This window comes from Xiphias gladius, chromosome 2, assembly GCF_016859285.1.
Source record: "Xiphias gladius isolate SHS-SW01 ecotype Sanya breed wild chromosome 2, ASM1685928v1, whole genome shotgun sequence".
NCBI classification, from domain to species: domain Eukaryota; kingdom Metazoa; phylum Chordata; class Actinopteri; order Istiophoriformes; family Xiphiidae; genus Xiphias; species Xiphias gladius.
The window spans coordinates 18614556-18637931 of NC_053401.1; the positions used below are offsets into that span (position 1 = coordinate 18614556).

Below are 23376 nucleotides of genomic sequence, written 5' to 3' on the forward strand. Positions count from 1 at the left end.
AATCGCAAGCGCGATGCAGACTGGGCTGTGTGGCTACGACATCCACGCTGGTTGGTCCTGAGCCTTGGAATCTATTATCTACCATGGATCCTCCTGCAATGACATCTACATTTAATGAGGACATTCTACTTTCAGTGCATTTACTCTAAATCTCTGTCACTGTGGTGTTTGCAAAGTACTCACTCTGCCTAACAGTTTTTGAAAGGAGCACAGTAAGACAAGAGAGGCTGAATGGACTAGTTATATTTTGTATTAAGAATGAATGAACAGAGAAGATGAACCTAGGGCAGATTAAGGAGGACCTCCCAGTGTACAGTGAATGTTGTTTATACATTTCTGTGTTGTCTGCCTTGGTGAGGCTGTATTCTGCTGTTAACTCTATAAGAGCTGGCAGGTCATTTAATATATGTAGCTTAATAATGCATATTAGCACCTGCCACGGAGTCACTTGCTTTAATTGTTTTGTCCTCTCTTTTGGTTAATTCTAGTTCGGCTTTACTGAGGAATGTGGATGTATATTTGTAATTTCTAATTGCAAAATGCAAATGTCTGTCTACAGAAAACGAATTTAAGGAATTTAATGCTGGTTTGGACTCAAGGGCTTGATTGTATGGTTCATGTTAGGGGACAATGCGATGTTTCCGCTAGTGTATCCATTGACATTTTATTGCACTTTATTTTGTAGCCTAAATGTGTTCTTTAATTTAATAAGTCTATTATATACAATTATCATTTTAATGTCACATTTCCCTTTAATTGACTTGCTGCAGAAATTCACTGTTTTAAATGATGCTGTGTAAGGCGTGATATTGCACAAATTGCCCATATACCCATAAGTACATTTACTTAAGTACTTAAGTTGAGTATTTTTATTTTATACTTCTGTTTCACCACATTTCAGAGGGAAAAAATGTACTTCCTACTGCACTAAATTAATTTTAACAGCTTAGGTTCCTAGTTAATTACTACCCACCTGTATATGAATGAAGTATGACATAGTCAATATGAGTTCCACTTCAACCAACTACAACATTAAAGTATAGCTTACATATTAATACATCAATAACAATGATCCAATAGAATACCGCTGACAGGGAACAATCCTTTTTTGTTGATAATAATTATGTGTATTTTTAAATGCAGGACTTTTACTTATAATAATTTTATAGTATGGCATTGCTACTTTTACTTAAGGAAAATGATTTGAATCCTTCTTCCACCACTGGTGGATTGAGCCTGACAATCACCACTGACTGTTTCCTGCACTACCAACACAGTGTTAGATTTTCTGTTTGCAGTCACCTAAAGGAGACTGACGCATGTCTTCAACAGCTAAAATTGGAACATAATAGTAAAACAGTGTTGACTATTCAAAACACTAGGATAGTGCCATTTCCAAATCACTAAAACAGAACCACAGTGGTTTTATAGTACAAGTATGCTGTGCAACAGTTCATCAGGTCAGGCAGTGTATTTAGAAAAAACAGCTGGACGTGTGTTGCCAGCTTCGTGTCAAACAGACTCTCAGTGTATGAGTTACAATCTGACCTTTAATAACTTAAGGCCAATTGATGTATCAGATTAATTATTTCACTATTCAGAGTCAGATTTTACTATTAACCTACCACCTACCTAAGGTTCATTACAGTCAAACCAGACTCTGTTCAGATTTTGATGAAACCAGACGAAAGAGATGAAGTAATTTTCCACCAATGTTCGTCCGATGTCCATACCCTACTCATAAATCGGATCCTGAGCATATTTGGTGAGGTCTTGCAATGCCCGTACCTGTAAATGGATTGTGTGTAATTTGTCTCACTGGAAAGATATTCTGTCTTTATTACTGTATGACCCCTGCAGGATGGGAGAAGATTGTGTGATGGTTTGTGTTTAAACGTTTATGTACCTGGGAGGACTGTCAGCGCTGCCGATATTGTTATTGTTCCATGTGCAGGAAAGAGGGAGACAGAGACAGAATGGTATGTGAATGGTGTGTGTAGAGTTTTTAATGTCAACACACTATCTCCTCTGTATGGTGGTGATAAATTTCATGAATTAAAAGGCTCACACACACACACACACACACACACACACACACACACACACACACACACACACACACACACACACACACACACACACAAATGCAGCTGTCCCGACCCTTTCTCACTGCAGTCCAGATATGCATAAAGCGCAAACTACTGACCTCGCTGTGACCTCTGGAAGTAATTGGCGCTCCAGCATACCTGTCCCTGCCCTCTCCCTCATCCCCTGGATGTGATTTGATTCGGCATTAACGACATAACGAGCCCAAAGACTCAGTGGATTCTACCTAAGCTTCCCTCCTGTGTTAAGACGAGGGTGGGGTTGCTCCATTTTGGTCCACAACACCAAGTAGAAAAAAAATATAGACTGTGCTCTGCAGAAAGGAAGTACTTGACCTGCTTGATCACACAACAACTCACACACACACACACACACACACACACACACACACACACACACACACACACACACACACACACACACACACTCACCTTTATTAGGAACACCTGTACACCTGTTTATTCATGCAGTTATCCAATCAGCCAATCATGTGGCATCAGTCCATTTATAAAATCATGCAGATACAGGTCAGGAGTAATACAGACCGACTCACTTCAGTAATTCCAGTTAGCATTTCCAAACTCAATTTGAACAGAACCACTCTCTTTAATCCAATTTAGTACAGTCGTTCCTACTAACCTAGCATTACTGCAAGGTTTTGCTTAGTAATAGCCGTGCAACAGGTCAAGCGGTTAAATAATCTTCTGAACAGCGGAGGAAACTTTTAATAATCCACGTGTACTGGAGTACATATGTACTTTGTACTTCCACAGACTTTGCATTAAAAAATGTCTATTTTTCCGTCTTTCACATTATTGTTTAGTTTTTATTTGTTGACCAAAAATGTAGCCCCTTTTGTCATAGTTCTTGATTACAAAAGATATTTTTTATCTAGTTTTAGTCTAGTTGGTGTGAAAAAAGTTGTAAACAAATATTTTTCATTACAGTTTTCATTCAATTGAATTCAAATTAACACTCCTTCAATCGCCTCCCATGTCATCAGATCTGAATCCAACAGAACGCCTTTGGCATGTGGTAGAATGGGAGATTGGCAGTATGAATGTGCAGCTGATAAATCTGCAGAAATGATGTGATGCAGTCATGTCAAAAAGGACCAGAATCTCAAAGAAATGTTTCCAACCCCTTGTGGAGTCTATGCCACGAAGAACTGAGGCTGTTTTGAGAGCAGAGGGAGGCCCTACACAGTATAAGTATGCTGTTGATAGTAAAATGATTAAGTGCTCAGTGAGTGCATGCACACACACACACAAACAACACATATCATTGTTTTACTGTATTTGTGGGACCCATTGTTGTCATAATGCGTTTTATAGCCCTTTCCCTAACCTCAAACTGTCACAAATGAATGCCTAACCCCAACCCTAACCCTAACCCTACACTAAACCTAATTCTAATCTGAACTCTAAAACCAAGTTTTAACCTTCACACAGCCATTTGAAGTTATGGGTTCCAGCATTTTGGTCCCCACAAAGCTTTCAGATCCCAAAGGTGTACTGGGTTCCTGGTTTACAGACATCACGAATATAATAAAACAAGCCCAAATACGTGCACTCTCACGCACGCACACACACATTCACAATCAGAATTATGTTTGGACACTAGCAAGGGAAAAGTGCATGGATGAATTTAGCAGTGACCACATAGCAGTTGCAAGGTTGTATGGCTACAGCAAGCTCTAGTTCTGTGTGTGTGTGTGTGTGTGTGTGTGTGTGTGTGTGTGTGTGTGTGTGTGTGTGTAAGTGTGTCTGTGTGTGTGTGTGTGTGTGTGTGTGTGTGTGTGTGTGTGTGTGTGTGTGTGTGTGTGTGTGTGTGTGTGTGTGTGTGTGTGTGTGTGTGTGTGTCTGTCTGTTTCTGTGTGTGTGTGCCAGGCCATCTGTGGTTCTGGCTGGCCTTTCCAGTGTGGCCGGCAGGTCTTCATTCAGTGTCCATCTTCTTTTCCTGGATGGTCCAGCTGGGTGCACTTGCAGAGGTCTGGAGAAAACTCAAAGTAAATTAGAATGAGCTCTTTGGAAGTCCTCTGGCAGCCATTCTATTAGCTGAGAGGGAGAAATGCTCCCTCTGGAATTATCATCTCTGGTTTGATTTCTGTTTAAGGTAGAAACTAGGCAAAATCTTTCTGAGGCATAATTTAAATAGCCAGAACTGTCTCATTTTATTCCTAACCTGCTGTTGAATTTTGTATGTGATTTTTGTAAGGTTGGGTGACAAAATATGTTTGTCACTTGATATTTTTTTCAATGGTGCACATGAGTGAGTGGGACTGTTTCATGGCAAAGGATCTATATTCATGACATGCACACCGCAGGATGTACATTATAATTGAAATGTAAAATGACAAGAATGGCAAGACTTTGCAAAAGCAACAAAAACAAAACATACAATATTACGACAACAAAAATTAAATGCACAATATAAAATAGGCAGTACATTCTACAAAAGCGAGTGCATAAACCGAAGGTTAAAAGATTTAAATAACACTATGTTAACTAAATATACTGTGCTGACAAGTGGTCTTCAACAGTGTGCAGAAGGAGAAGCTAAAATATAAGGTAAAATTATGTAAATTGAGGTTGTAAACGAGAGGGGAGGGGAGATAGGGTATTGTATGGGTTCCCTAACTTTGAGTCCTTGCAGAATCAGCATTCACAGTTCTATTGGTTTTCAGTAAAAAACTGTTCCTAAGTCTTGGTGTATATAGGTTTTGAGGCAGTGGAGGAGTATTCCAGACTGTGGCTACTAAAGGTTTCCATTGCAGGGGTGGTAAGATTCCCTCTTGACCATCTAGTGTACAGATCCAGGAAAAATAAGGAGTACTGAGACAGCGGTGCTTTCAATAGCACTGGTGTAAAATGTCTATAGAGTCTTTGGAAACATCTTGAATTGTCCTCACTGACTGAGGTGATAAAGGCACTCTATACCCCCAGATCAGCCAGGCTGGTTGCCGGTCTAGTAGTCACTATGGTGAACTGAAGTGGTCATCTGGTTATTTGATTTTCCAGAGAATTTACTATATCATGAAATACATATTCAGTGTCACAATATAAATGTGATAGGATTTTATACCTGCCCATTCCATGATTTTCAGAATTATTCTGATGGTGGAAGTAGAAGTGTTGGGGGTGGTTGCTGTGTGCATTGCTTTCTTGCTTTCTGCCACAGTGTCATTCTTGATACTACCAATGGCTTGCACCAAAGTAAGGAATATTCAAAGTTTGGTTTTAATTCCTAGAGATTAGAACTTTGACTTAATAATGGGACAGCTTCCTTAAAATGATGTGATCTACAAAGCTGTGGCTTTCAGATCACAGAAGGCTAATAGGCTGAAGTAGTTTCATCTTCTCAAATGAGATGGTTGACAGAGAATTCACCATACCATCATTGTGAGTTCTCGTCCTTTACTCAGACCAAAATTAAACAAGTGAGTCTAAGGATACACTGGTTGTGTCATGCAAATTTTGGCAAAAAGAGGGCATATTGCTGCCAGAGTTGGAGCAGCTTTTGGAATGGGCCAGCCTTGTTGACCGGTTGAGTTCAAAACAAGAACTTTGAAGACATCAGCCCCTGAAATTGGACATAACTTTTTTCTCCTGGTAATAAATCACAACCTAATCACACTCTGAGCACTTTTATTTAGGTGGGATGGAGATGTTCTTATCAAACTTTGAAACAGGGTTGCATCACTCAGTTCAGGAGAAAATTCTCAGTTTTGTAATGTCTAAAGCCAAAAGGTATTCATACTGCAAGATATAAAACAGTGCATCCCACATGATGTTTGTAACATTATACTCTAAGATGGAGCTATGCACCACCTTTACGTTTTTCTCTCTCATACAAACTCTTTGTGTGTATGGTTATCTATTGGAAGACACATAAGAGGCTGGGACAGTTGCTGGTACATTTTCATAAGCATTTTGTTCAACTCGGCTATTATGTGAACTCATACACCAATTAGTTGTCTCTCTAAGGATTGCGTTTCAGAATAACTTGGGTCCCTCCTTTTCACCTTGTTGATTCGTCTCTCATTGATTAATGTCAGTCCAGTAAGAAGAAAGTGACATGATTGTCCAAATTTTTAGCACAGTATGTTGGAAATGATTGTGGTGAACCCAGTAAGTCTTCTCACAGGTGAGGTACAGCTATACCAGCCATGAGCCTAAATGAGACTTTCACAATTGTTAAATGAACCACCAGTTACTGGATAACACAATGCAGTACACAGAGGACAGCTTAGATGATGAAAAAAAGAAGAGTGAAAAATAAAAGAAATAAATCAAAGAGGAGCAGAGGATCAAAAGCAGCAAGTAGAGGTAACAACCCCCCAATTCCACTAGAAACCACAGTGATGATGTCTTTGTGTCATTTTCATTGGAAGTGATGCATTAGCCACACATTGGCATAGTAGACAGTTGCTGGGGTTACCGGCAGCATCCGTTGGTAAAAATCTAAAATAAATGACTGATGATTGGATTAGCTTCTAACTGAGGGACTAGTAAACAAACCACGGCCTCGAAGTCTGAGGCCATGGTACCCTGTCAGAAAAAGTTGCATTGCTCCCTTTTGGTTGGGATTGAGTCACTGTCCCAAATTAAAGAGTTGAAATATTTCAGGGTCTTGTTCCCAAGTCAAGATGGAATGAAAAATCGACAGATAACCTGAGCCTAAAGGTAAAGCTTTCAATTTACCGGTTGATCTACGTTTAAATCCTATTCTATGGTCTCTTCAGAATTGGGAAGTGACTGAAAGAATGAAAAAACAGATACAAGAATACAAAATTAGTTTCCTTCGCAGGGTGGTTTGTCTTACCCTTAGTGATGTAGCTCAGAGTAGTACTACTAGTCGCAAGGAGCCATTTGAAGTTGTTTGGCCATTTCATAAGAATGCTTCCTGGAAGCTTCCCTGTGGAAGTACTACAGGCATGCCCAACTGGGGGGAGAACATGTGGCAAACCAAGAACACACTTGAGAGATTGCATATTCCATCCTGCCTGGGAACTTCAGGATCCCCTAGGGAGAGCTGGAGGATGTAGCCAAGTAGAAAGACAAATGGATGGATAAATGAGCAACCAGTAATGACAAAGTCTTCTGATATCCCTTTTTAAAAGTGCTCCCCTTGCATCTCTCAGCATCACATATAGTATGTCAGCTTGCTTTGAACGGTAATTGCAGAAAATTTGTGTAGTACTGAAAAAGCTGAAATATCCCTAACGTGGTTTCCCCAGTTTGCATCGAAATCTGATAGGTGGCGCTTGACATAACAGGTATGGATGAGCCAACAAACAGAGTAAAAAAAATAGAAGGACAAATAGAGGAAAAGGTGTACAAATATTTTAAATGAGAAAGTAATAGATGTAGACAACCTAATTGAACAGACACTAATAGTTGCATAAGGCAACTTATCAGTGAAATGAGAGTCAAATGGAAGATCAAAGAAACTAAATAACAAGAAAGAAACTGATGAACAGCGGAGAAGATAATGAAAAGAGAAACTAGTGGATTAAAGGAAGAGGTAACAGAAAACAGAAATGAACTAAAACTAACAAAAACTAATAGATGAACAGAAACAGACAACACCAAAGATGAGGTAAGTGCTGGAGAAGATATGAAGAGAACGGGGAGGTTCGCCTTCATAATACAAGGATTTATTAGGAAATCAATAATATTGACTTCTGCCAAGCTCTGAATGTTCGACTTTTGTCTTCAATTATTGTTTCACAGATGTTTTTTCAAAAAGGGACCTGAAAAAAAGAAAACTGACAGTATGATTCAAAAATACTTTTTTTTGTTATCCTAGATACCAAATATATTTATCAGGTAAATATGTGACACCTAAAGCTGATCCAGACTGTATATTTCTTTAGCACAAGAGGGTGAGTTCAACATAACCTGCGCCAGTCAATTATTTTAATCTTGTACAGAGTATGTATGCAGGTAATTTGTCACTACTATCCCAGTAGTAATTACATTTGTAGTCTTGTTCTAGATTTGTTAGACTTTTGTATGAAAATGGAGAAAATCTAAAAATGTTTTTGCTAATCTGTAAACCATGCTATTCCCAATTTATATCTTTATTTGGGAACCAATATGATGACAGGAAAAATTAAAGCCACCAGGAGAGCAAGACCCCTTAAAAGCTCATTAAATGCGCTGTTGTAATGTCAGCTACAGGTAGCCCTGTTTTTTTGGCTATATTTTTTTACATTTTGTCAAACTGGCATCATTAACAATACGTCGATTAAATATTAGCAATTCCTGTTTACACTGTATAAATTGATGTATACGTAACTATCCCTGGATTATTTTGATGCTGAAGAAAATTTAAAAATGTTATCATTTTCAGTCAAGTTCTGAAGCATTTTTTCCTATGATTTCTGAGCAGATTTGTGGATGTTTATTTGTGATGAACATCAGAGATAATTACATCCTCAGGGAAATAGTCACACTAGATGATGTCAGTATGTGTTTCATATCTGTGTGTTCAGATTTGAGAGTTATATCTCTGAGAAGGAGGATGATTTTTGAATCAAATTCACTTGACACTATCTTTGCCTTCACTTCAACTCTCTAGCAACCCCTTTTGTCTGTCTCTTTTGGCTTTGCCCAGCTGAATGTCCGTGTCTGTTACAAACCACATCCTATAATTTCCTGGAGGATAAAATGCCGTCCAGAACGATGAGTTAAAGAACTGAAGAGCACAGTGAATATTTCATTCCACATCTCTTCTTCCTGTAATGTTCATCTTGTCCAAATGGGGCCTTCAGACCCCATCTCTACCAGGTATTGACATGTAATCTGTATCTGGATACATAATCTGGATAATGAGATCAAAGGCCTTTGTATTTACATCTGGTATAAAAATCTGTTTATCTTACTTCTGCAAACACTGTGAATGGACTTCAACATGAAAATTAGGTAAACAGGACCAGCAAATTTGTTAACAATCATGGTGCATCTCAGGTTGGTGGAAGTGATGAGGGGGTACTGTTGTCTGTAAGGTTTGGGTCATATGATAGAGGGTGACTGCCAAAGGCACACGTAGGCTACTTTTCAGTAGCCTTACTAACTAGGCTAATCTTACTTAAAGTGAAAGAAGTGCCACTGGTAGTACTAGTGCTAGGTAGCTCTAGCTCAACTACCCCTGCCAGTCAAGTGACCCTCATTTTGCATGTCATAGTGGTCCCTGGAGAGTCTATCGAAGCAATGCTGCTAAATGACAAAGGGCTAGTCTTAGCTTGCAATAGCATCTTAAGATAGCAGGAAGAGGTGGAGCTAGTTGACCTTCCAGCTCACTGACTGAATATTTTTCCAAAGAAATGGCCAACCTGTACAGATGTACACCATCATTTTCCAGTAAAGAATAATGACTGATCTTCTTCTCCATTAAATCACCATAAAAATCAACTACATTTTTAATCAGCCCTAATGACTGATGACTAATTAATAAAAATGGCCCACCCTACTCTTTATTAATTTATACTTAATAAGTTTTATAAATAGCTTTCTATAAATTTATTTTTTGTCTGTCGCATTATATATTGTTTTAGAAATTAATTAATAAACAATTAAAATGAACCATTCCACACCACACTCTATATAATTTCTGTTGTGGCAGTCTGTAGCCTACATATATTGCTGAATAAATGCACAAACGGAATGTTTCAACCAGTTTTAGTGTAGTTAAGTGATCCTATATCTGTTCATATGTCAAAAATATCCCACCTACAATCATAATCAGTACACTACACTTTGTTTTGTCTAGATAATACTCAGGCTTTTAGCAGTCTGTTGTCATATCACTAACTCTCAGTGTGTGCATTACTCGCTGTAATATAACTAGAGGTCCATTAACAGTTTATGATGCTATCAATAGCTCTCTGTTTATGTTTGTAGATGTTTATAATGTTTATGGTAGTACCAATGTCAGATCATATCAGCAGCCAGCAGTGTGTTTGTATTCCTCTCTCTATAATACAGTATTCAGGCCGTTACCAGTGGAGGATTGCTGCACTAGCTCGAAGTGGTTATCAGAGTGTTTGTTCATTTTGTGTCTGTAATATCACTACAGGCCCTTCCAGTCAGTGATGGTCACAATAGCTATCAATGAGCCCGCTGACAGCAGAAAAAGCCTCTAATTGGAGCAACGCTAATCAGCACTCTCACTCTCATCTAACTATTAATGTAGGAATCTCTGTCTGTCCATCTGTCTGTATTTCAATTTTCTCAACAACTGCTCATCCGATCAACATCAAACTTCACTGGTGTTATCGCTGAGGACCCAGGGAGGTTTAGTATCGACCGTGAAGTGTTTTGGACGAGCATTTCTCGAGGAATCTTCAAATGTCAATTTTCTACAGGTTACTCGACGTGAGGAAAAAGGCAGAACTACACTACGGGAGCGGTACAGCCCCTGGACAATTTACAGTACGCACCTGCCAGGGTTTTATGAAAGGCAGATCTCACCTGCAATGGCACTTTCTACACCGTCAGCCAGACACTATCGACGCAGAGCGGAGCAGCCAACTCCAGCAACAGACAAGATCGACTGACCACACACAATGCAGCCCGGAAAGGATTCCTAGCAAACTACTCCCGCCGACAGGCACATTTTGAACGGGCACTGCGCTAGTTACTGCTAATGAGCTAATCCACTGAGCCAAGCAAGGGGCTGCCAACTCAGCCAATTAGAGGCCTGTTTGTTCAAATAAATACAGGCATGGTGTAATAACGTGGAGGGAAAGAAGGAAGAGGCTTTGGGCAAAATGAAATGTGAATGGCTTCAGATACAGGCTCTGTAGAAAAAGGAATTAACTGTAATTTGATAATTTGATCTCCTTAATTGCTTCTCTGTTGCACAGATGATTGTTAATATTTAAAACAGATTGGTCATGGCTGCTGAACGTGCATGTATCATTGTATCCAAGTGTGTGTGTGTGTGTATGTGTGTGCTGGCAGAGAATGAATGGCACATCTTACCATTTGTAATGAATGTGCTTTTCAGCCATGCAGTTTGAAGTAGTTAGACTTTTGCCTTTGGACTTGATTCACGGAAAAATGTAATACCAGGTTTGTTTGCTGTGAATATGCTCATATCTCTGTGTTTGTCTTCGTTTCTCTCCCTCTCTCTCTCTCTCTCTCTTTCTCTCACTCTCTGCAGAGACAGGAGAGCAGGGAGGTGTTGGTGGGAATGTTGTTTCTGGTGTTTCCCTTTATTCCTGCCAGTAACCTCTTCTTCAGGGTTGGATTTGTCGTGGCCGAGAGGGTTCTCTACATGCCGAGGTGAGCGTGTGTGTGGGTGGGCATCTACACTATCTATATTTATTTCTAGTAATTGGTTTCTTTAATAGTGTCTTGGTTTTTTCCCCAATAGTCTAATTATACTAGATCCACATATTATTTTCCTTAAGAAAGAGAAGGTGTCATACTTTGTGTGGCTAAGTATTTTTGCCTGTTTAAAAAATGTGACCAACATAAAATGCTTTAATGGAAAATTACAATTTTTGTTTTTGTTTTTGGCCACCCTTTCTATCAGAAATAATGAGTTTGGATTCACCAAGTTAAACCCCTTACACGCTGTGTGATTTTGGGCTGTCCCAGGTGAAATGTCCTGAGAGAAATGTAGTGAAGTGTTTCACCATAGATCCAAAACAGTGGTCCGAGATCTCACACACCAATGGCCCAGTAAGAGCTTTGGAGAGCAAAGACAACATAGTGTGTTCAAAATTCTGACAATTCAGGTCCAAATTCTCAAAATGGGAATGTGTAACCATCTAATAAGAATATGAAAAGAAATGATGGTGCCAGCACTTCACAATTTTCCTGTGCAATGAGGGACTTGGGTGTGCTCACGTTGAGTTTTACCTCCAAGTAAATTGGATTGGGGATTCAGGTTGCAGTGAAACAAACACATTTTTATAATGTATCGTCTGACCTCGTCTGAAGGCAAAGGTGTTGATACCTGTTCCAAACACTCACACTCAAAGGTGAGATGAAAAGTCTCCTGTCATAGCCTCCTCCTGGCTGCATCCCACTGCCTTCTTTATCTCTCTGCAGGAATTTGGTGTTTTTAGCTTGTCTTTGTTGTCTCAACACAAAGAATAGGGCTTCTTAAGATAGATATTTTGACGATTTATTCATGTGTTTTTGTTAGCTTATGGATTGTTGTTACTTAACTGTTACCAAACAGCTTCAGGTGCATCACCACCTCCTTCTTGAATGGAAGAGGGCTTACTCTAATTTGCATATAGCAGTGAAAAGAAAGATGGATTGCAATGCGACTGATGACTTGTTGTACTAGGAAAAGCACAAGTGTTACATGTAACATTAACAAAGTCTCTATTCTATTGAAGTGTCCCAGTAAGCCATGACAGTGTGACAGTGAGCCCACATGCACAATACCAGGTTCCTGAAACTGAAGCAATTAAATGGAGTTCGGTCATCATTCATTTTATTATTTACAACTGTGCATTTCCTGTTGTGACATGTTGAAATGTCTTCTGTGAAAAATACCTATTGCACAGATGGGGATAACAGCACACACTTTCGGACAGTCTCTCCTCAAAGCCGTTCATGGTGTTGCACACAGTTGTAGACTCAGACAGTGAGGGAAGTGATTGTGTGAAGAATGAAAAAAAGTGCTTGAGAGGGAAGTTTAAATCCTGCTTACTTTTTCACCTACACACACTTGGTCAACTACTACGCTAAGTAGGTGTTACTGTTGGATTGTCAGTTTTGGAATTACAAAAACTGACAGACAGTGTCAGGCTTATTCAATGGTTAGAAAGGTTGAAAGGTTGTTGTAACACGATAAAAGCACTAAAAGCATGTCTGTATGAGCACAGTGTCACACTGTCTCAGCTGTATAAGATGTCTCTGTCACTAATCATATCGAAGTTTGCAGTAACCTGGGATATTAATTATTTGAAAGACCTAATGAGGTGAAAATCACTCACCTTGCCCGAGTGCTTGCTTTCTGTGCTTTGGTGTGTCTGTGGGGTCATCTGAGTCCTTAAACACTCTTACACAGCAGTATCACTCTCTGCTGCGCTCACTCTCGAGTCCAGGGCCCGTCCACTCTCACTAGAAAATATCTACTTATTTTGTTTTTCAGCTCTCAATCGCTCCCCGTCGTCCTTTTCTCTGTCAGTTAATTTGTCCATCATTCCCTTTGTCCACCTCTCGCTGTCATTCTCTCTCCATCTCTCCCTCATTACTCAAATTCTCTATCCCCTGTTTTGAGATTTTTGTGTTTTTTATACTTTGGTGTTTTCAATCTTCTTCTCCAGACTTAGCTGTTGTCTCTCAGAGCTCAGTTTTTCTTTGATTTTTTTTTCTTCCAGATTTCATAGGCAGTTAATCCTATAGGTTTTGTGATGCGTGAAGTTATGTTACCCATGAATTATGAGATCCTAAGGGGCCATGGGTTACCTTGATTAGGTTTAGAGGACCGATGGTGTCTAAACGCTCTTCCACAAATGCTCTTACAGGGAATTCTTCCTCCAAGCAGGAGCCTTTAGCTGGACATAGATGCCTTCAGGGGTTAGAGCTCAGAGAAATCCCCTGACTTGATCTCACTCAGCACTCACTTAACCTGCTGCATGGCTAATTGCATTGTAACTGTCAGCAGACGTCCTGCTGCTTCCTGAGCTCAGTTCAAACACCAGCTCTCCTCTCTGACTCCTTTTCCTCTCAGCTCTGAGGGGACTCAGCCCCTCATCTAAATATAAATAATGTCAGTCAGTCTTTCTTTCTTTATCTTTCTGTCTGTCTCTCCTTCAATTTTAACAACAACCGTTAATCTGATCGACTTCACACTTCACGTGTGTATTGTTGAGGACCCAAGGAAGTGCATTATCAACTGTTTTTTGGATGAGCGGTTCTCAAGAAACATAAAAAGGGAAACATTACATGACAGTGGGTTAGGGCTGGGGCAACACATCCACTTAACCAATGTCATCCATTATGACAACAGCGCGTCTCAAAGAGCGCTGCCTGGTCAAAGCATAAAGTGTGTGGGAGTATTTAAGAGAGAGACCCAAACTCTGCAAATCGAAAATGGCTGATGACAGCAGTACAACAGCTATGCACGTTCACTTGAAGATAAAGAATCACAGAGCCGCTGGATGCTCTCGCAATGACAGCAACAGAGCACCGTTTTGTTTACTTTTTATCCCCACCCAAGCATCATATATCAGGATTGTTGACAGGTGGAACAAGTTATTTATGCATCGCCGCTGTTGTGGTAACGTAACGTTACACCATGCATCATCTTACGTTGTTTTTCAGCCATTGTGTATTTTCTTTTTCCTTTAACGGCCATGTATGAGTGAGAAAATGGCTAACATAACTAACCATACAGACTGTTGTTAAAAAAATATATTTGCCAGTGATTTTCTTGACTGCATATTAACCCAGTGATGAAATAAATCCATATCATACCCATTTTAAGTTTTAAGCCAAGTTCTTCAGTAAAAATACTGATTCTCCAGTTCAGGACAAGGGTTTCTATGATAGACAGTGATTAAATTAATATACTTTCACTTGCCAATGGGTTATACTGAGAGGTGTTCTTAATATTTTTTCCATCCCACTTATATAAATTGAGGTTGACAAAATATTAGGAACACCTCTCAGTATAACTCTGTACAGTTCAATGGCACCTATTACAGCCTCCAAAATGTCCATTAAAATAAATCAACATCTCTTTCAAACAGATTCAATAAAAACTGAACAATATAAACTTCATTAAGGGAGGATTTTATGCAGGCCTGTTGGATTTTATTGTATTAGTTTTATCTAGCTGTGCCTAATAAATTGGCCCAGGGTTAAACCTGCAAACATGAACTCCAACATCCCCAGTTTGCATCAGGATAGGCACGTTTGTTGCACGTCATTCTCCATTTCTCTCTCCTCTCATTTCCCTTTCATCTCTCCTCTGTCAGCTATCCTGTAAAGCCATAACATACCCAGAATAAAAATTATTATTAAAAACAACAACAAAAAAGTAAGAATACAATATTTGTCACCATGAATTTCATCACTGGAGTAATATGCAGTTAAGAAAATCACTGGCAAATGTTTTTTTGCATCAAGGAAAATATTTTTAAAAATTTGACTGTAACAATGGTCTGTAACGTTAAAGCCATTTTCTCACTCATACATGGCCATTAAAGGAAACATTAGATAACAACAATAACACCATTAGATGACACATAGTGTAATGTTATGTGACCATAAGAGCGGCGGTGCATTAATTACTTGTCCGGCTTGTCAACAATCCATGCTTGGGTGGGGATGAAAAGAAAACAGAAAAGTGTTGTCTTGCTGTTGGTTTGAACGCAGCTCACACAGTACCCAGCTTTGTGTCTCTACAGAGATTTGTCGCTAGGTGCTTTATCAAAAAAATGATGTTAAAGGGGTGTGAAAAGTCAGTAAACTGACTAGTGACAAAGGCGCTAGGTTGGCAAAGCTGCCTGTAAATGCCCCCCATTGACATAATAGGCACTGTTTTCACCGTTCATTGTTAAAGAGCAACAGCTAATGAGGAACCTCCAGCACTCGGCCAGCCGAACAATGATATAACTTCATCACAAACTCATCTCTATCACTCACTCAGTCACGGACATTTAGTATGTCGTATGGTTCTCATATGTATAGATAAGGATGATGAAAATATAAATATATATTATACATTATTAAATATTTCTGCTGCCTTAATGAACAATTTTCCCCATGAATCCCAGACCTTTAAACATCACGGCTCAACAGAACGGGAGATTCCATTAGTGAGTTGAGTGTCTGTGGTTAGTTCACAGCAGAACAGTCAAGTGTCTGTGGTTAGTTTACGTGTCTTTAAAAACTTCAGGACAGAGAGGACTGACCCTATCAAAGTTTTCAGACAGCTGAGATTACAGCTAGAAAGTTTAAAAATCCAACTTTGGAGAGTGTTATAGATATAGAAACCAAGTCATGGTGACATAAGTACACACAGTGTTGGTAAATTTCAGTGGGAGCTGGAGTTTTTTCTGTGGTCATAATGTAATCCAGTTTAACTGTCAAAATCACAAAGCTTTTAATTGTAAGTGCTGTAGTGGTTGCTGATTTGTCTTGTCTTAGACTTGATTCTCTCCATTCCTCCCTCCTGTTTCCACTGCTCTTTCTTTCTGTCATCTTCTTTCTTGACGTTATTTTTTGCTATTATTTTTTCAGCCTTTCCACAATTTTCAAGTCATGCGAATATAAGCCTTCATTGATATTGTCTCTCTGTGAGTTCTGTTCCTTCTGTATTTTTCTTGTGTTGTTGGTCTTCAAAGTGAACTGTTTCAGTGTACCTGCACTTGGATGGAAACAGTGTGCAGTAGTATGTAAGGAATTTGAAAAAAACAGGTTTGCCTTATGCCACAAAGAAACACATACACACACTTCAGTGCAGTCTGTGTGTATGGCCCTTTTCAAACCTGGCATTAATATGTGTCTTGGGTGATCAGATCACAAGTGGACAACTCCAAGTTCAGGTGTGAATGCACCCAAGACACACTGCGATCCGATTGCACAGACCACATTCAGAGGTGCCCTCTGCATAAGCGGATGTACGTACTCATTCCAAAACAAATATAAGTCGTACATATCATGTAAGCTGGCTTTGTCCACAACATCTGAAAATTTTGAAAAGCCCACAGAGATGTATTATGAGTGCATCAAACATCTTGGGTGATTTGGTTTACATGGAACACGCCAAGGAATAGACCCAGTCTGTATTATATATATATATATTTTCTTCTTCTTTTAATTTCCAGCAGACTGGCACAGGAAGTGCATTGCTGCCTCCCACTGGTTAAAAACAACAACGCGTTTGGTCTCAGCTGGTCTCAATTGATGAACGTGTTTATTTTCATATAGAGCAGGGACGTGAGAGCCGATCACAAGTTGTCGCTCAAGATGCATGTGGAGATGCATTCTAATGCCAGGTGTGAACTGACGTACTTGTAGCTCTCCACTTATGATCGGATCACCCAAGACACCTGTCAGTGCCAGGTATGAAAAGCGCCAATGTTTGGGACAATGACAGCAAATGCAGAGGACATATACACATTTTTTTTTTTTTTTTTTTTTACCATGTGATCAGGGTCAGAGAATTTGAGGAAAGTGATTGAGATTGGCATGTCCAGCTCCGCTTCATAGTTCATGTTTTACTCGTCTCATTACTACTTACATTTCCTTTATTTTGTGTCCTCACCCTCTTCTCCTCCCATTTCAGATCCTCGCCTCCTGCCCTCGTGTGTTTCCCGCCATTGTGATTGTCTGCCCTGCTCTAATGTGTCTCACCCGTGTCTTACTGTCTCCCTTCTCCTAAAGTATTAAGTCCCTTGGCCCCAATCCCTCTGTTGCAGTTCGTCTTTGTTCCCAATAACAAGCTTTCCAGCAGTCTTTCTATTGTTTGTTCTCTCCATGTGGATTAGTTTCTGTTTTTTGGACCTCGCCTTTGCCTACCCGTCTGGTTTTTGTTTGTCTGTTACTGATTTGCCTGCCTGTAACAACCATTGCTTCAGTGAAAGATTTTGAGAACTTTTACTCATGCTTTTGAGTCCCTGATTAGTGATACAACTTAATAAAGATGTTGTGTTTTAATGGGAGCCCACAGAACCCATGGGGACTTCAAGGGATTTGGGAGCATTAAGTTATATCACATAAGTTTGAAGAGGAGTGTGTTGAGTAAAGACAGTGAGTAGAACTCCAGTAACAGATTGGGAAACATGAATAATGTCTTTTCTTTTTTGTCTTTCACCCTCTCTCTTGTCCTGTTCTTCACTTTCTTCCCCTCCTTTGTTTCCCCCACAAAATTTTCTTTTATTTTCTTCCCTTCCCCTTATTTACTTCCTCCATCCTTCTCCAGTATGGGTTACTGTATCCTGGTGGCTCACGGCCTGGGTCGGCTGTGTTCTGTGGTGGGCCGCTGGGGGACCACAGTCCTCAGTGTATCTATGCTGCTGCTCCTCCTGCTCTTCTCCTGGAAGACTGTCCAGCAGAATCATGTCTGGCTCTCCAGGGAGGCCCTCTTCCGGTAAGGAGTGTGTGTGAACATCCCAAAACATGTACATATGGCCATAAACCAACACTGCCATCATTGTTACACTTAAACTTTTTTGCTCCAACACAGTCAAGCAAATTTTCCAATGAAATCTGGCAAATTGGCACACAATAGGTGCTTTTACATGCATTGCTTTTACTAGCCTGAGTTATGCTGCATTACAACTTAAAACGTGGGATTTGGTCAGATAATTAGAGTAAAAACATAACTGCCTTCGTGCACATTTTCAATTTGTGCATAAAATACCTACAGGAGAGGGTTGTCCACGGTCTACATGCATACCATATAACAGCATCATGCTCATTGTATTTCCTGTCTATATCTCCACTATCAATATCAACTTAAGTCAAACCTTTCTAAAAAAAAATGGGCGTACTAGAAATGAAAAAATACGATACAATATAGTTTTAAAAGTTTTTATGTTTGACTGAAGTATAACAGTTGGTATATGAGTTAAAGGCTGATGAATAGAAAAATTCACTAATTTATTTATTTAAATCAGAATCACAATAGAATCAGAAGCAGCATAAAACAACTTGAAACAACTAGAAACAACCAGATGTATCAGAGTTACAGGTGCTCAGTTGATCGTGTATTCTTTTAATAGAGGGATTATGAGAGAGGCCCCTGGGCACAGATGTGTAAAAGACTCCCCTACCCCACTTCCTCAGCTAGCATCATATTTGCATATGCAGAGCTTTGTTGCTCACAGTTGTAATACAACGTATTTAGTTATATTTTGCAAGTAACCATAACTGTAAAGTGCTGCTATTAGTGGACAACTGCATCTGAACTTAATATGATTGAACACTATAAAAAATGATATAGAAAATCATCAAAAGAAACCTGAAAATGCAATGAGGAAGCTGCCATGATATCCCATGCACGTGTGTGTGTGTGCGTGCGTGCGTGCGTGCGTGCGTGTGCGCGCATGCGTTTGTGTTTTGTAGGTAACTTGACAATAAATGACCATGAATCTAGTAGATCAACATATACATGATAATTATATGATATTGTTCCGCTTTTATCTGACTGTCAGACTATCCTGCATATTGTTCATTTATTTATGTCCATTTAATGGCTTCTCTGATTCTCTCTGTGTGTGTGTAGGTGGAGATCCTTTATTGTTAATGTTTATGTGTGTTCAGATTGGAGGTACTCACTTGCAGTTACAAACAATGATAAAAGCCCCATTCAGACAGGATTAACATTACAGGGGCAGGTAGGGAAAGAAATATTCGCTGTGGTCCTCTGTAGTTTAATACATCATTCCGGATGGTATTTTTAACCAATGGGAAATTACAGGATATGGTCTGTAATAGAAATGGACATTCAGCAAGACAAAGCAAAAAGAGAAAGCTGGAAGCCTCCCCAGGGGGACATAGCAGACGCACAGGGGTGAATTGGGGTGAATTGCAGAGATTTAAGTTTTTGATTTTTAGTATATTTGCAAAATTTCTAAAAACATGTTTTCATTTTATCATCATGAACTAATGAGTGTATTCTAAAGGGCAAAAATGGCAGTTTTATCCATTAAAAATTAAATCTACAACAAAATAAAGTTTGCAAAAAGTAAATGGGTCTGATTAATTTCTGAGGCCACTATACATACTCCAGACAGGATTAAAATCCCTGACCAGTGCAAATAAAATCATGTCACCTCCCGTACAGACATAATTCCACTATGAATGGGGCTAAAGACTTCCTTTCTCTCAAAGTTGTTTTGTTCTCAAAGGGATTTTGCTGAGATGTCTGCACCTTGTTCCTTTCTTCAAACCGACATCATGTCTCTCTCTTTCTATCCCTTCTCTTCCTCCCTGTTTCAGGTCTGGTATCCAGACTCTGCCTCACAATGCCAAAGTCCACTACAACTACGCCAATTTCCTGAAAGACAGTGGTCGGCACCTGGAGGCCATTCACCACTACACCACTGCCCTCAGGTCTGAAACCGCACTAAACTGAAGCTATTTGTCGGGATTTCTAACACTGTGTCTACACAGGAGGCTTATTGTGCGCAGCATGTTAGTGGAGCAGTGTAGTCTCACTCAGAGCCCGACACACAGTCACTAAGGTGCATTAAACAGAAGAAAACAGGAAAACGGAAAAGCCTTGAAGCATAAGAGTATGCTTCGGGTCACGATTACGGGGGTAAAACATGAGTAAAATGCGAGCCATGACGCGGCCTGTGTAGACAGCTGAATTGATTGAAATACTGGCCTGAGACAAATGACTGAAAAACGTGGCTGAAACGCTTTCTGTGTAGGTAGACACATCGTGGTAGAACAGTTCCATTCAAGTTCCTGTTCATATTCTACAGAGCAGACTAAACCTATTTAATGGCAGAAAGTATGTTACGAAGTCAAAGTTTCCCTCCAACACTCAACTTCAAACCTCATTCTGCTACTGAGGTTTAGTCTTGTGGCTGTGTTTGTGCAAATCTTTCAAAACATCCTGAGCTGCAAGTTGTGAAGCAAATTCTATATCGACTCTGCTACAGTACATGTTAATACTATACACTTGTCCACTGTAATCAAAGTATAAAGCGTATTGCTCATTTTAACCTTCGTTAGAGGCTGACTCTTCAAGACGAATCTAGTCAAATTACACCTGACTGACAATGAGAACATAGTGGATATGTCTAAGGGTTTGCAGAGAACATGAAGGTCTTAGTTTGAATAAAAAACATTACATGTCATTTCAACAATCAGACAGAGCTACAAGGTTTGGTTCCCTCTCTTGTTATTAACATATCTCTGACTAGTGATTGACTCTGCTTAAGCTAATGTTTACTGTGTTAACAGAACTGTGCTTTTGTATTGATGGAAGAACAACACAGATCTTAAATGTATTTAAATTAAAGTAAAGTTACTTGTTGCAGTTTGACACCATTACATCGTTGTTGCTTTAGGCTGCCTTATCAAATACCTGTTACCACATATTTGCATAAAAACTTCCTATGTCCGCATACATTGGCAGTGAGAGAGATTAGTACAATATTTGCATAACATACGATGTCATAAAATTCCTTTTGTTTCAAAATATTTGTGTAAAATGTCCTTTGTGACAATACATCTGCAAATTGATAGTGACATGGAGAGTTTGCATGTACTGTAAATGTGGTTGCAACTGGAATTTTGATGCTAATTTAAATGACAGAGGATCTTTTATGCAAATATATTGTGATATGCAGTGTTATAGAAAGTTCTGGATTATGTAAGCAGTTTAATGCAAATTTATACCATGACATTGGGAGGTTTTTCAAATTTATGGTGGAGGAAGTTTGTATGCAATGTAATATATTGTAATATTGTGACATTGGGACTTTAATGCAAATTAATTGTGGCACAGGGAGTTGGTGTTGCGATAATACCTTTTTTCACATAAAACTTCAATTTGTCAGTAGCATTTTCATAAAATCTCTCTTTTGTCTTATAGTTCTTTTTCTTAAAATACATTTACATAAAACCCACGTCACCACACATTTGCATAAAATTCCCTGCAGGTGTAGAGAGTGCATATGCAAAAATCTTTTACATGTGCTCATCAGGATCAGCTCAAAACTACCACTGCTAAGTCTATTTGTTGTCATGTTACTGTGAGGTCTTAATGTGTTTTTGCTAAATGTTTGGGAAGACAAAAAGCAGAAGTCTGTTCTTCTGATCTACAATAATAAAAGCCTCCAGTGTGATATGAACATGAGGCAGAAATGCGCTCTCATCTCTCAGTAATTTCTGCCAACATGCCACATGACATTTCTAGTCATGTGTTTTCCTTTTTGCTTGTAGTGCCCATTTGCCCATCAGCTTCCTGATTTGCCAAGCTTGTGAAAAAAGGTTCAATTAAATAGTAAAAACGTGGCCCTGAGCAACATAATCCATGTCCAATGAAGGAACTTTGAAGGTCCCATGAAAAGGTTTTGGGATTGTAATTACCTTCTGTTGTTTGATATGGTTCCACATGAAACAGGATCTAAGGGTGGGCCTTAAAATCAGGTGGGACTGAAAAATAGCGATATCATAAATTCTGTACCTTTTTAAATGAAAAAACTCGAGCCACTTGGGGGCTCAGTTATGCTTTATGAACAGGAAACAGGTGGTGCTAGTTTGTTTTAGCGCTGGGTCTGATTTTCTATATTTTTCTTAATGTCAACAAATCCCATGTGCAGAGCCAAGCCAACAATGAATGTTTGAATGAATGACACGTAAGTACTGTGTGTGTATCAAAGCCTGATGTATCTTATTCCTTTGTGCCACAGAGCTCCATTGTTGTCTAAAAACTTTTAAAAAACACATCAGTGAGCCGCAATGTTGCACTGGGTGACAACACACACTGTAGTTTATTTTGACTCAGTCTCACACGCATTGTCCTGCTGCCCCAAATACCCTCTACAGCAACAAATGTGGATAAATCCACCGCTGAAAATAGTCCCCGAGAAATGCACTCTTATAGTGTCCAGTAGTTTGAGAAAATAAATTTAAATGATAAAAATGTAATTATATATTTATGCATTTTTTAAAATTAACATCTTCAACAGGCAGGGTAGGGAAGTCAGGAAGTACTGAGAGGCGGACTAACACATTTATAAGATTTGTTGACATAGGAAAAATATAGAATAACTCAAGGTTTATTCTTTAAACCGGACAAAGGTAGACCTTTAAACAACTAAAATCACAATTTATTAACTAGTTTTTATTGATAACTCCAAGTACAAGATATGTCCTTTTTTTGACCTCTCACAGGATGAAAACTGGGTAGAAGCAGGTGACAAGCATTTTTGGCATGTACTTGGGACACAATGATTAGCTAGGAGCTCAAGGTCCCTGGATTTAAAACAAGGGATTTTTATTTCATGGGACCGTTAAGAAACCATGCACCATTTGCTGGCTTTTATCCAATTTACCATACTGTGCTGTACTTAAAGTGCATACTATTCATTTGTAGTGGTTGGCTGCGGTGGGAATTTATGTTTAAAAGTATGACAGCATTACTGGCACATGTACACACTGAGCTCCAGTAAAACATTCCTTAATTATTTTATCATTTTAAGGGACTAATATTGTGGACAAATTTGGATGGGGGGAAAAATCTGCACGTTATCCTTAGATTAATTTAATCTGCCCCAGTGCACTGAGTGCACTCTGTGTGGTAGCCTTATTAGCCTAAATGAAT

The 23376-nt window shown here is 39.2% G+C and overlaps 1 protein-coding gene across 1 annotated transcript in view; it reads left to right on the forward strand.

Annotated features, from left to right (window-relative positions):
• tmtc1 (transmembrane O-mannosyltransferase targeting cadherins 1) overlaps nt 1–23376 on the forward strand; it is a 183185-nt gene that overhangs the window by 115892 nt on the left and 43917 nt on the right. The window contains exons 8-10 of the mRNA XM_040144424.1: nt 11278–11399; nt 18013–18180; nt 20034–20147. Coding sequence (XP_040000358.1) covers nt 11278–11399; nt 18013–18180; nt 20034–20147 — 404 coding nt within the window. The remainder of the gene's footprint in view (nt 1–11277; nt 11400–18012; nt 18181–20033; nt 20148–23376) is intronic.